General features: G+C 37.8%; 1 protein-coding gene across 1 annotated transcript in view; it reads left to right on the forward strand.

Moving 5' to 3' along the window:
• The window catches only part of UBN2 (ubinuclein 2), a 46,727-nt gene that overhangs the window by 28,568 nt on the left and 5,362 nt on the right, over window positions 1-12,797 (forward strand). The window contains exons 11-15 of the mRNA XM_054271762.1: window positions 1,070-1,213; window positions 5,053-5,103; window positions 6,460-6,502; window positions 7,219-8,751; window positions 12,352-12,598. Of these exons, the coding sequence (XP_054127737.1) occupies window positions 1,070-1,213; window positions 5,053-5,103; window positions 6,460-6,502; window positions 7,219-8,751; window positions 12,352-12,598 (2,018 nt within the window). The remainder of the gene's footprint in view (window positions 1-1,069; window positions 1,214-5,052; window positions 5,104-6,459; window positions 6,503-7,218; window positions 8,752-12,351; window positions 12,599-12,797) is intronic.

A 12,797-nucleotide genomic window follows, 5' to 3' on the forward strand; every position in this document is an offset into this window, starting at 1 on the left:
TACACCTTGAAGGAGTTTTGAAGAGTGTTGGTGTTAAATAGGCAAACTGGAATTCTGTTATGGTGAAACATCTTCATCTTTAACTCAAAAGGAAAATAATCCTGTGTCCAACCCTTTCAAGTTTCACTGTTTGTTTTTTCTTTGCTTTATCCAAATACATGAGAATTTTCTGACTCCAGGACTTTGAGCTTCGTTAGGCAAAGAACAGGTGTGTAAGCAGTGTTATGACTGCTTCTCACCTTTCTAGAATACATTACAAAACACCAATGAGCACTAGAGATGTCTGCCACAGGAGGACAGGCCATCAAGACTGGTGATATTGATTTGGCAAGCCTCCCAGTTCAACAACAACTAGGAAAATGCATTAATCTTAACCCCTTCTGTTCCCTCTGAACAGAAATTCTTTTATCTCTCAAGAGTAGCACAGATTCTTATCTGAAATGATGAGATACTAGAGTTTGGTTTCCTAAAACAGATTTTTCTGAAAAACTGAGATAACTATTATTTAAATAATCTAGACTTTTAAGCAAGCATATCTTCATTAGTAATTTCTCATGCAAGATCTAAGATAATTTTAGTACAAGTGTGTATGTGTGTGTGTATATATAAATGTATGTATTACTAAAAGGGGCTGATGGACTTCTCTCAATGAGTCTTTTTAGTATGTGAAGACAGCAGGGAAGAAAGCTTCATAAAATATGTACTAGCAATATAGCTTGGACTGACCTGGAGGGGAGAGGTACTTAAATCTGTTGCTTTTTTCTTTCAAGAGTCTCTAAAAGGATGATGTTACTTAACTGTGTGCACTTCTAGATTTTTAAGATTGAAAGACAAAATCCCTATCAGAAAGAATTCTCTGAAGTACTCAGTGTAGAATGGATTTCAATGGTAGAGCATATGAGTTTTTAGTAGCAATACTTTGTGCAGTATAAACTTCCAAAAAACACAGTTGGAACTGAGCACTTCCTACAACTATCAGTAGACAGCAGCTTCAATTCCTTAGCCTCTTTCTGCTGAGCTTTTGAAAGGACTGTGTCTTTCAATATATTTATTTTGTTTCTTTTTGCAGGTCTCTGTTGTGTAATCTTGTCAAGATCAAGCTGGGATGTTATGAGCTAGAGCCAAATAGAAGTCAGTCTGCTGAAGATTACCTCAAAACCTTTATGGAAACAGAAGTGAAACCACTTTGGCCTAAAGGCTGGATGCAGGCAAGGTAAGATAACTGCTTTAGGTATCTACTCATTATGGTGTTAATGATTTCTTCAGTTCCTATTTATTGTCTTACATTGACTCAACCATGTACTATTGATATTGGTTGGAACTTAGCAGTATGTTTGTGAAGCTGGAATAGTTTAGAAGAACAAATATTTTTCTAAAATGAATTTTCTATGTTGATTGTAAGACTGAGAGTGAAAAAACCCACTGTTTTCCTTGGACAGCTATTTGCTTTTATCATCTCCTAGAGACTGAATTTGCCACTGCTTCTAACAGAGCATGAAGTTTCATTTGAGGAGAAGTATGAGGTGGGAGGGGTAACAGCTTGGAAAGTTCTTTGTGATATAGCAAGTGATAATGATCTGGAAATCAGTTTTGCCTGTATGTTGGAACACTGCATTATCAGACTGCTCACACAGGATTTAAAATTATAAGCTAGAATTTTGATAGCAGTGTTCACAACAGACTTAAGGTTCTTGTTCTCTACTTCTTGTTTGCAGTTGGGATGCTCTGTTTTGCAGCAGTTAAAAACATACCAGTTTCTAGACTTGCTTCTTACAGATGTAAGAAGAAACAACCACACAAAAGAGAGGGAGAAATAAAATGGGAGCAATAGTCAACTGTTTTGAAACACAGGCTTGGCAGAGATTTCTAATGGTTTGGGGTGAAAGAAGAGCAAGTATTGTTTGGCCTCAGTTCTTTCTTTCTGTAGCACCCACTGCAAAAGATAATTTCATCAAACCTCAATCTGGTTGTAAAAGCAAAATGATACAACTGCTTAACTTGCTCATTAATACCTTGATTTTAGTTTAGTCAAATCTGTTCCAAACTGTAAAAATAACTGTACTGAGATATTTCTATGATTGGTCAGTGTAGAAATAGCTGGTTAAATAGTAACAAAAAGAACAAATGAAGTTTTATACTTCCTGGCATACAGCTGACTAATTTTGGTTCAATTATTTAGTTTTTTGTGTAAGTAGACTAACGACTTTGATGTTATCTGTTATGAAGATTTTATTGAATTAGATGAGACAGAGAATCTCAGTTTAGTTTAAGAATGGAAGATAGGACAGAAAGATCACTGATGATAGTGGCAAAATAGTCAAGAGATAGTGAGGTGATTCAAGAATACATAGAAGTGAAGCATGTTTAAACTTTGAATTGGAAAGCAATAAAACATACAGTTCTCTCCTTTCCATTGGATAAGTCTGCTGAAAATTTCCATGAGCTTTTAAACTATCCATACAATTGGCTTCAACAACAAAAGATAAAAACTAAACAAAAAACCAGAATGCCCCCCAAAACAAACCAAAACCATCAACAGACCAAACAAACCCCAACAGGTGATGGATCATAACTTCCTGTTGACCACCAACACTTTATTTACTAACTGGGTGGTTTTAGTACCATAATGACTTACAAATTGTCCTGTATCTACTGGGTGGCACTTTTTTGTTTTCTGTTAAGGAAGTTATGTATTATAATTTGTAGGCAAACAGGTTTGCATGGAAAGAGGAAAAGAAAGTATTTCCTGGAGTCTGGCAGTGGTAATTCCTAAAACACTACATAATTTGTATTCTGAATGTTCATTTTGTTGGGATGTTATGTTAGGGATTATGCTGAAGGCTTATAATTTTTTTAATTTTTATATATGGGCTCAAGTGAGAACCATATAAACTAGAAAAAAAATTAGATATTTAATGCTAAAATTGATCTATTGACCATGTATTTTTTAAGGAATTCCTACTGATCAGGATAGGTCTATGGTACCAGAACTTTGTGGTTTTAGTTCAGGAGAAAAATTTCTTGCACTTTCAAAGTGAACTGTGTTTAATGTTTCTTATAGCCATATAGGGAAGGAAGAGGGAAGGTATTGATCATAACTGGAAATGACAGAATCAAAGGATTGTTAAGGGTGGAAGGGACTTCATATACTGCTCTGTCCTTTCCTTGTACCATGTCTGATTTCTGTCCTTTTATAGTACTTAAAATTTTGTCTTTCACCTTGAAGGATGATGCTACAAATTACTGGGGCCTGTGATTAGTTCTGAATTTTAATTTCCAAACTGAAAATATTAAGGAATGGGTAAAGAACCAAGAAGGAGGTGGGAAGGGAAATATTCTGAAGAAGCTGTATAGGCCAGGAGGTGGCATGTTAAACATGTAATGAGGAATGTTGGTTTTGCTCCATGATGTTCTTCATAGGTGTTCAGTAGTCTCTGATGGAACAATGCAATACAGATTTGGAGGTTAGTGTGGTGAAGAAAATGTGAAAATGGAGCTGGAAATAGAATCTGAGAAGTAAGGCACTGAACTGTAGTGAGAGGATCAGTGTTTTCTTACTAGATGACATGAGATTTTTGGATACTCAGATTTTTTGTAATTATTGCAGCTCTGCAGGTTATATTATCAGTGGTGAAAAGCTCTTGTTTAGACAGCTGTTCATGGTGTGGTCAGTATCCATGTGATGGCAGTGCTGTAAGAAAATGTTGCCTTTCCTAGTTTGCCTATCTGGAAACAAGGAAGGGGACCAAGTGTTCATTGTCTATTCATAGCTGCATTTTAATAGTAAGCTGTTGGATAGATACAGGTCAGCAATCATTTTCACTTTCCACTTGGCAACTAAGGAGCTGAAAACATTGAATAAAAGCACAGCAAGTATTGAGATGTGTCATACTGGCTCCTGCCGTTCCTTGGCTCTATAGTAATATGTATGTGTCAGTCCAGTGTAACTGAAGTCAGAGAAATTATACACAATAGCCTCAAGTTTCTCTTTTACTAAACTTTCCAAAACTTTTACTAAAGTTCATTCAGTACTAAAAGTACTGAAGAAAACTAGAAACAAGCTTGGTTATTGTGTTCTGACTTTTATCTTCTGTGCTTTAAAAAAATGCCACAAGAGATTAATAACCACAAACCCAAGACTGTGGGTCAGTGTGTTGGACTGTAGTGTGAAGAGTTTACAATAATATTTTATTTTATATTTGAACTATTTCATTAGTCTTTGAGGAGACAGCATTCAAAGTGTATTTCTTCTGTCCAGTTGAAGAAAGTAATATTCACTTATGTTGATTTTTGCTTGGCCGTTTACTGAGGTATTTTGAGCATAAAGGCACAGTGTCTCATGTCCCAGCTAGATGGTGGCAGTGGGGGGCGTCGGTCCCACTTTTCGGGGCTCTGCAGAATCCCAGCTACACAACACAGAGCAAAAGGACAGCAGCAGCAGCACGGGCCTGGGGTGGCACCGGGTTACTTTGTTTGATGTTACACTCCCCGAGTCTCAGGGTCCCAGGCAATGAGCCGGGGGCAAGCAACAGCTTATACAGGGGGGCAGGTCTCAAGGGAGGATACAATGTTCAGCTAATCTGGAGAACTGGGAGTGGAACACAAGGGCAAAGGATACAAGGGAGGAAAACTGCTTGGGACAGGAGGGGTTAACAACTGGATGTGGGAGGAAAGGGTTTGAAACTTGGCAGAAAAGTAGCTAAGTAGCAAAGAGATAAACGGACACCTGGCTCAACTGAATAACAAAGACAAGTCTGTGTCACTCCAAAAGCAAGGGGAAAAAAAACCCAAAAAACTACCACACAACAAATCAAACAATAACCTGGAAAATAAAAACACACTGCAACAGCAAAGTATTATAATTTCTTTAGATCTTCTGTTTATGGATGCCAAGACCTATACCATGACAGCACTGCAAAGTAATCATTAGTTCCCTTGGGGACAGATAATCAAAGGCTAGTTCTGAAAAAGGATATTTGGGTATTTGGTGCTCAGAGGCTGTTTGTCTGTCTGTAGAATCATTTCATGTTTCTTTTCTCACCACTCTTTTAGGATGCTTTTTAAGGAAAGCCGAAGTGTTCACAATCACCTCACTTCTGCTCCGTGAGTATAATAGGGACAACTTGCTTTACAAGATCTTTAGGTTGTGCAGAGCATCTTTTCTCATCTTCCTGCTACCTATTTTAGACAGAGGGAAGGAAAGGGAGGTACTTTGGGATTTGTGTGAAGATACTTACAGTGATGCTTATAATCTTCTTTAATGCTTTAATTTAGGCATATAACTGTAACATTCTTGTGGCATTATATTTTAACTCACTTGTGAAGTGGCTAGATAACTCCAGGGGTATTAATTCTTGAATTAATACCTTTTACTCAAAGCATTGCACACTGCCTAAATTTTGGCATCCAGCCTATTAAACTGAACTCAGACTGCAGTACTTCCTACTTTGTTCTTCTCCTCAAAAATACCTCTAATCACAGAAGTCTGTGTATCTTAGTGGGATTTTATCATCTTCATTTTCAGACAACACTGTGTGCCTCTCTGGAGCTGTCCACATTCAGTCAGAATTCAAATAAATTGTTATGACTTGAAATAACACCCCAATTGCCACTTTTGTGATAAATATGATTAACATAAGATTTTTTCTACATAACATGAAAACTGAGTCATGGTCCACCTACATTAAAGTCTTTTTTTAGCCAGGTATTTCTAGTTGCTTAGGAAAGGATCAAATATTGCCTACAGGATGTAAATCTGTTGATTGCCCTTGAAGAAATAAAGTGTGAAATGCTGAACCTCTAAGTTGAAGCCGATAACTAATAATCCTTAATGCTGTCCTTGTTTGCATAACTGCAGTTTGTGTACGTTGCAGAAGAAAATCTGACAGTTTGCTAAATTACTTCTTGCAACAAACAAATTACATACAACTGTTTTAATAGTTGATAAGCAACAAACCACTTTTGTGGGAGGAAGAAACAGCTGTTTTTATCCAGTTTGAAATAAATGAGAATAGGAAGCATCTTCCTCAGGATCAAAAATGTCAACGTAAAAAGTGAAATTCTGTTGCTATTCTAGAAGACTTCAGTGTAGACAAAGCAAACTGATAATATTAAGAGGCTGAAATTAACTGATATTTTGATGTTCCTCTAAACCAGAAAAATAAAACCAGCTCTCTGTATATACCCTGATCTATATGTCAGGTTATATCATCAATTCAGTTGATTTTGCAACTAATTTACATAGATATACATGACCAGGAAAATGAATTGATAGTGTGCTATTTTTCTTTCCCCCTATATTTTAAACCATTTTTCATTTCAAGGATGTTTTATTATTTAAGCTGGACTCCTGTAGCCATCATTCTAGTTTATTGGGGTATAATCAAGGTAACACTTAAAATGAAAATTACTTGCCTTTTGTTTTGGTCTTCTGATGAACATTTATCCCTTCTGTTTTAGGGCAAAGAAGAAGGTGATTCTGGCCCCTAAACCCAAAGTGAAGGTAAAAGCCTATTAAAATATCTGAATACCACTTAATGGTCCAGTGTGACCTTTTGATACAACCTGTTTCTGCCTCTGATCCTGAAAAATTCTTGCAGGAAGTTTTTCAGGCAGTCCTTACTGGCTTGGTGATGCATTACTTCAAAGAATGTAGTACAAAATACCTCTGTATAACTTTGCCCCTTTAGGCTATGTAGTTTTTTTGAAAATTGACTATGAAGAGGTACTAGTTGCAGTGATGTTTCACATTTTGGCATGTGTGCTTTGTGTGTTTTCAGTTTATGTTAAACTTAACATCACTGGAAAACAGTGTGGTTGGAAGGATACCATAGTATAGAGGTCCTCATTTGACATGACCAGGTGTTGTCTTAATTCAGTAGCAGTTTTAGTAGCTGATCAGAATAGTTACCCTATTCTTCACAATATTGGTTGTTCTTCACTGTATGGACACTTTTAGTTATGTGGAGCAACAACACTAGATTTTTTAAATCCAAATATTGAATTAGGACACAGGGCTCCAGCACCTAGATATCATAAGTATCTTAATATGAAAATTTCAGTAGTAGATCTTTGGTGTGTCTGAATTTACTGAAATAAAAGTATTACAGTCTTTTTTAAATTATTAAAAGTCTGCATAAAAGTATTACGCTAAAGATTACCTTAAATCAATTTCAGGAAGGGTATTGAACCTGATGTTTCTTATCCCTTCATTTTCAGGACTCCAGTCCAAAAAAAGAACAGAAAACCTGTATGTCTTCAGTCAATTCAAGTTGTGCTCCTGTACTGAGTTCCAGTGCAGCTGTGTGCACCCCAGCCAGCTCTAGCTGCACAGCAGCTCCAGAGACCATCTGCTTGGATGACTCACTGGATGAAGACCTCTCTTTCCACCCACCCTCACTGGACTCTGTTTCTGATGCTCTGGCAGTTATCAACAATGGTGCCAAGGGATCACCTCTTGGGTCCACCATAGACACAACAACACCCAGACCTCGCCCTGGGCTGAGGGAAGAGAAACTAGCAAGCATTATGAGTAAGTTGCCTCTGGCAACTTCAAAGAAAGTAGAGCCCACTCAAACATCCCATTCATCAAGTCTTATTGCTGGTCACACAGGGCCAGTACCAAAGAAACCCCAGGACTTAGTTCACACTGGTATCTCTTCAGGCCTTATTGCTGGATCTTCAATTCAAAATCCCAAGGTTTCCTTAGAGCCTTTGCCAGCCAAACTACTTCAACAAGGATTACAGAGGTCAAGTCAGATCCAAGCTGCTTCCTCCTCTTCGCAGACTCATGTTTCTTCCTCTAAGACTCAAGCAGCTATTTCCACCTCCTCTCAAAGAACCAAGGATATCTTGGTATCATCTGCTGAGGTTCAAGGTGGTACTTCCTCAACATCACAAGTGACAAAGGTGCACCAGCATTCAGCTGTACAACAGAAATATGTATCTCCCTTACAAGCAACTATTAGTAAATCACAGAGCAATCCTGTGGTGAAACTAAGTAGTAATCCCAAACTCTCTTGCTCATCACCAGTGATCAAGGCTCAAGATAAGTCTGTAGTGTATCGCCTGCCTTTGTCTAATCCTTCCTCTGGAAGTGGCTCTCAAGTGTCTCACCCACTGGTTTCTCGGACAACATCCAGCACCTCTACCTCTAGTAACTATTTAGCCAAGGCTATGGTGTCACAAGTTTCTTCCCAGGGTTTCAAGCCTCCCTTCTCCATGGCTGCCTCTCCCAAACCTGCTGCCTCTCCCAAGCCCACTTCATCTAAGCCCTCTGTGACACCCAAGCCCAATGCGTCACCTAAATTTTCATCCAAGTCCACCTCATCCCCCAGGCCTGCAACAACACCCAGTTCTTCCAGTTCAAGTGCACTAGTTTCCCAGAGTAGTCACTCCAGCAACAACCCCCTTCATAAACAGACCAGTGGTGTAAATATCAGCAGGCAGTCTCCCACAGTGAATTTGCTGTCCTCTAATCGCACCTCAGGCCTTCAGCCTGCAAAAAACCCTCAGGCTTCTTCAAAATTGCCCAACTCTTCTCCTTCTGGGACTGTTGGTAAAAATAATCTGGGTGGAGTTGGAATGAATGTACCTGCCAGCAGAGGCAGTAACCTTAACTCAAGTGGAGCTAGTAGGACTAGTCTGTCTGGGGGAGCAGGAAGTGGAACACAGGGTGCTACTAAACAATTGTCAACTCCACACAGACCATCTTCTGCCTCAGGGTCTCCAGTTGTAGCAGCCAGCGTGCAGGTATGCATCAAACAAGTTTACATTTGAGCCGTACATTAATGTTTATCACATTTATTTTGTAAACATTCTTAGGATGTTTTACCCTGATTTGTAAATGTCATTAATTTAATTTTTTACTTTTCTAATCATAATTCTGATACTGATGAAACTGTTTCACACTAAAGAATATGTATTTCCAGCTGATGTGAAATGCAAGGATCAGTGTGGAACAAATCCTCACTGTAAACTGTCAGTCTATACTGTGGAAAAGAATTCACTTTTTTTCTTTTAACAGTGCTAGAAAAGGTAAGCTTTGTGTGACCATATTTTCAGGGATGTGGTATGTACTTGCATTATTTGATTTGTGCATTCTCTCATATTTACATATTTATAATGATGGTGGTCATGTAAGAGGTGTCTTCAGACATTTGTTGTCAGACTTCATGATTACTACAAAACTAGAGTTCAGTTGCCTGTGGTTGAGTGTAATTGAAGACTTGTAATTAACACTTGCAAGGGCTTTTCTTTTGTATTGTGACTGTATTTTATTTTGTGGGGTCTGGTCAAACTGAATGAGATATCCCATTATTATATAAATACCCTAGAAACTGGAAGCTTATACTATCACTAGAGACAAGACAAATCAAACAAAACAAATATTTTGAAAATACTGTTGTTCTGAAACATATAAACCTATTATTTACTCAGAAGACAACCTGCTTTCCTAGGTTGTGTTCTTCTTACTGGGAACTGAGATGATTTGATGTTTTCCTCTTTCTAGTGCTCTCTATGCTGAAGTCATCAATACTTGCAAAAGAGTAGTATTGCTTTAAATTATATTCTTGGTGTACAGCAACTCAAAAACTTAGTATTATTCTAAATAGTGAAACATTTTGAAACATTTCTGTTGCATGGGAGTGATGTATACTTGACTTCTGGCAATATTTTATAATCTTTTAGTTTGCCATCAAATTCTTCTTAATGCAGCTGAATAACAGGAGGAAGATGATTTTTACAAAACGCTTCTATGGTCTTCCATACTTCTGTACTGAGACAGTCAACAGTAAAAGTCTGACAGGCTCTGACACAGCGTTCACTTACTCTGGGTGCTTTGAATGGCAAAGAGATCCACAGCCTGTATGCTGTGTACAGGCTTCTGAGGTACCAGAGAGGGTCTGCAGAAGAGCTGAGCCAAGTACAGTGCAGTTTGAGTACTCTTGAAGGTGCCTGGAGGAGACAAAAAGAGCTACAATGAATGGACTGGGAAGAGGGTTGTTTCTTCCTGGTGCAGTCAGCAGAATTCAGTAGATGCAATGGCTGTGATGTAGAACAAAATGTGAAATGGGTATGGTAGTGCTTTAACATGACTGAGAAGGGAAGTAAGCAGTGTTGCGCTGGATGAGATGAATTCTGGCAAACCCTCCTGTAGCTAAAGGCAAGTAATTTTTTTGTTAGAAACATTGGTCACCCAAGTAATGAAATGCATTTTGGCCACAGTCCTACTGAAGAGTTGTGGCACTGAATTGTGGGGGTGTGTGGTGTATAATAAGTAACATGAGTCTGTACTATAATACAGCAAAATAAGGTGTGTTGGTATATAGAAAGGGCTAAGTCAGCTAAAGGTACTGAGCAGCATATGGTATCACTAAAATAATTATTGAGACCTTTCATGTGGGCTTTCTGACACTTCAGAAATTACGTTCATAAAAATGGTTCAATCAAAGAAGATAAACCATGGAATAAGGCTGTTGCTGCTGTGCACTGTGAAGCTTAGTCAATGGAGTACATTCAAGGAAAGATGGGAATTAAATTATCTCCCAGTTCAAGTACACTAAAGGGGAAGAGATTTGTGATAAGAGGTTTTATTTAGCTATAAAGGCCTAATGGCTGGCTGCTGAGCCAACATCACTTCCAGACTAGTTTTTAGGTACCATGTACTAAGGACTAAGTTACTCCTCTTACAACTTCACGTAAGACTGAAAGTGAACCTCCTTTCTTTTAAGGCCTTATGGATTTAATTCCTATTTGAGATGCTGTTAGAAGATGAGAATGGTACCTGCATTGCTCATTATAAGATTCTGGTTCCTTTAGGGGTGTGCTCTGTAGCTCTTTTCTTCACTGTATTTCTCTCTTCTTTTTGAGTGAGTAAGCAAGATCTTGGCAGAGCACTTTACAAAAGCTTGTTTTGAGGCAGTTTTTCAACAAATTCACAGTTGCAAAACATTACTGTATTGCTTTTATTTTGTTGCCCTTTACTAGATTACATAGACAGTGAACAGTTGTCAATTTTTTGTACATAAGCTTATTGTGAAATTAGTACTTTTAAAGGCAAAAGAGAATTATAGTGTGTTGATGCTTGACGTTCTTTTTTTCTGCTTGTGGGATAGAGTATGTTGTAGAAGTTGGTACCTTTAAAATGACCAACATAAACACTTGCTGGGAACATCAGCTGTAGGTAAATGCCCTTTACAGGGCCACTGTTCTAAAATACTGTGTTTTCTCATAAGAAGAAACTGTCCTTTCTTTAGCTGCTTTCATTGGAACATCTTAAGACCAAAACTGGTAATAAAAATTTATCCATGCTAGGAGATTTCATCACTTTGCTTTTTCTGTAAGTTGTTATTACAGAACTCAGTGAAATGTCATTTTCATTTTAAGCTCATGTGTTCATTAAAATGATTCTAAATTTTGGGTGTAGTTGAGGCTTACTTGTAAAAATGCACAGATTTGTAATCCTATTCTGTCTCAGTCTTTTTAATTCAAATAACTACAATATCTGAGTTGGAGTCTGATTCGAAGTGCTTTCTATACTAACTGTTTTGTAGTAGATAATTAGAGAACTGAACATCAGCATATGAAATTACTCTATATGCAGTGAAGGCAAGATTGTTAAACAAGAAGAAGCTGATCTAATATTACAGGAATTAATGTGATTTGGGAGCTGTTGTAGCTAAAATGTTCTGGCTAATCTTGCATTTTTATTTTAAAGCTGCAGTGAATTTAACTTCATTTTGACATTTAGAGTGGAGACATTATTTTCCTTTGTCTTTTCCTCTGACATGTGCATACACACCTCTTCATATGTATGTATGCATTTTGTTAACCTGACTTCTTAAGTTTGGGGATTCTTATATATGAATCTTAATTTTCAGAATTCATTGTTTCTCTGCAACCTCTTTAGAAATAATGTTCTGTTAAGACCCAGATTTGCAAAGGGGAGAGGTGTAACACTGTACTTCTGAAGAACTTCAGATCTGCATTGGGTAATTTCATATTTTTAACCTAATAGAAGATATTGCATTACATTGTGACTGTAGGCCTAGTGCATAATAAGAAAGGAGATCAAGGAAATTAGCTGTAAGGCTGATGAGAAAAACATGATAGATGAACCATACTTTTATGTCCGAGTCTGCAATATAATTGTGCTTGCTTAGCAAATGAGCACTGGGAAGACTTCCTGGGTGGATAACTGGATATTCATTAATAGTTTAATATACTTCTCAACAGAGCAACACTTAACAGGGAATAGTTGATTTTTATACCCATAAAGAATACAATTCAGGTCTTTAAAAATCTTGAAAAGCACTGCTTCTTCTTTTTTTTTTTTTTCTTTTTGCATAGTCAACAGCAGGAGCATCACTACTGGCTAATGCCTCACCTCTGACTCTCATGGCATCCCCCCTGTCTGTGACCAGTCAGAACGTGACGTCTGCACCATTAACTCCTTTTGGGATGCTGGGTGGCCTCGTTCCTGTGACTGTGCCCTTCCAGTTTCCCTTGGAGCTGCTTGGCTTTGGGACGGACACAGCTGGAGTGACAACCACCTCGGGATCTACCTCAGCGGCTTTCCACCACAGCCTAACTCAGAGTGAGTGGAATTATGACACTGTGCTAAAATGAAAGATGCATCCTTAAAATGGAAATTGAGTAGGGAAGCAATAAAGTCCTGAGACACTTGGATTTGGTTCATAAAAATCCCTACAGGAGAGTAAATGGGATTCCTTCACTGGTAAAAACTTTCTTTACATAATACCTATCTGTTATAAATCACATTTGATAAGCTTAAC

This window comes from Melozone crissalis, unplaced genomic scaffold, assembly GCF_028551555.1.
Source record: "Melozone crissalis strain CALT ecotype California unplaced genomic scaffold, PUWL_Pcris_2 ptg000004l_1, whole genome shotgun sequence".
Taxonomy (NCBI): Eukaryota; Metazoa; Chordata; class Aves; order Passeriformes; family Passerellidae; genus Melozone; species Melozone crissalis.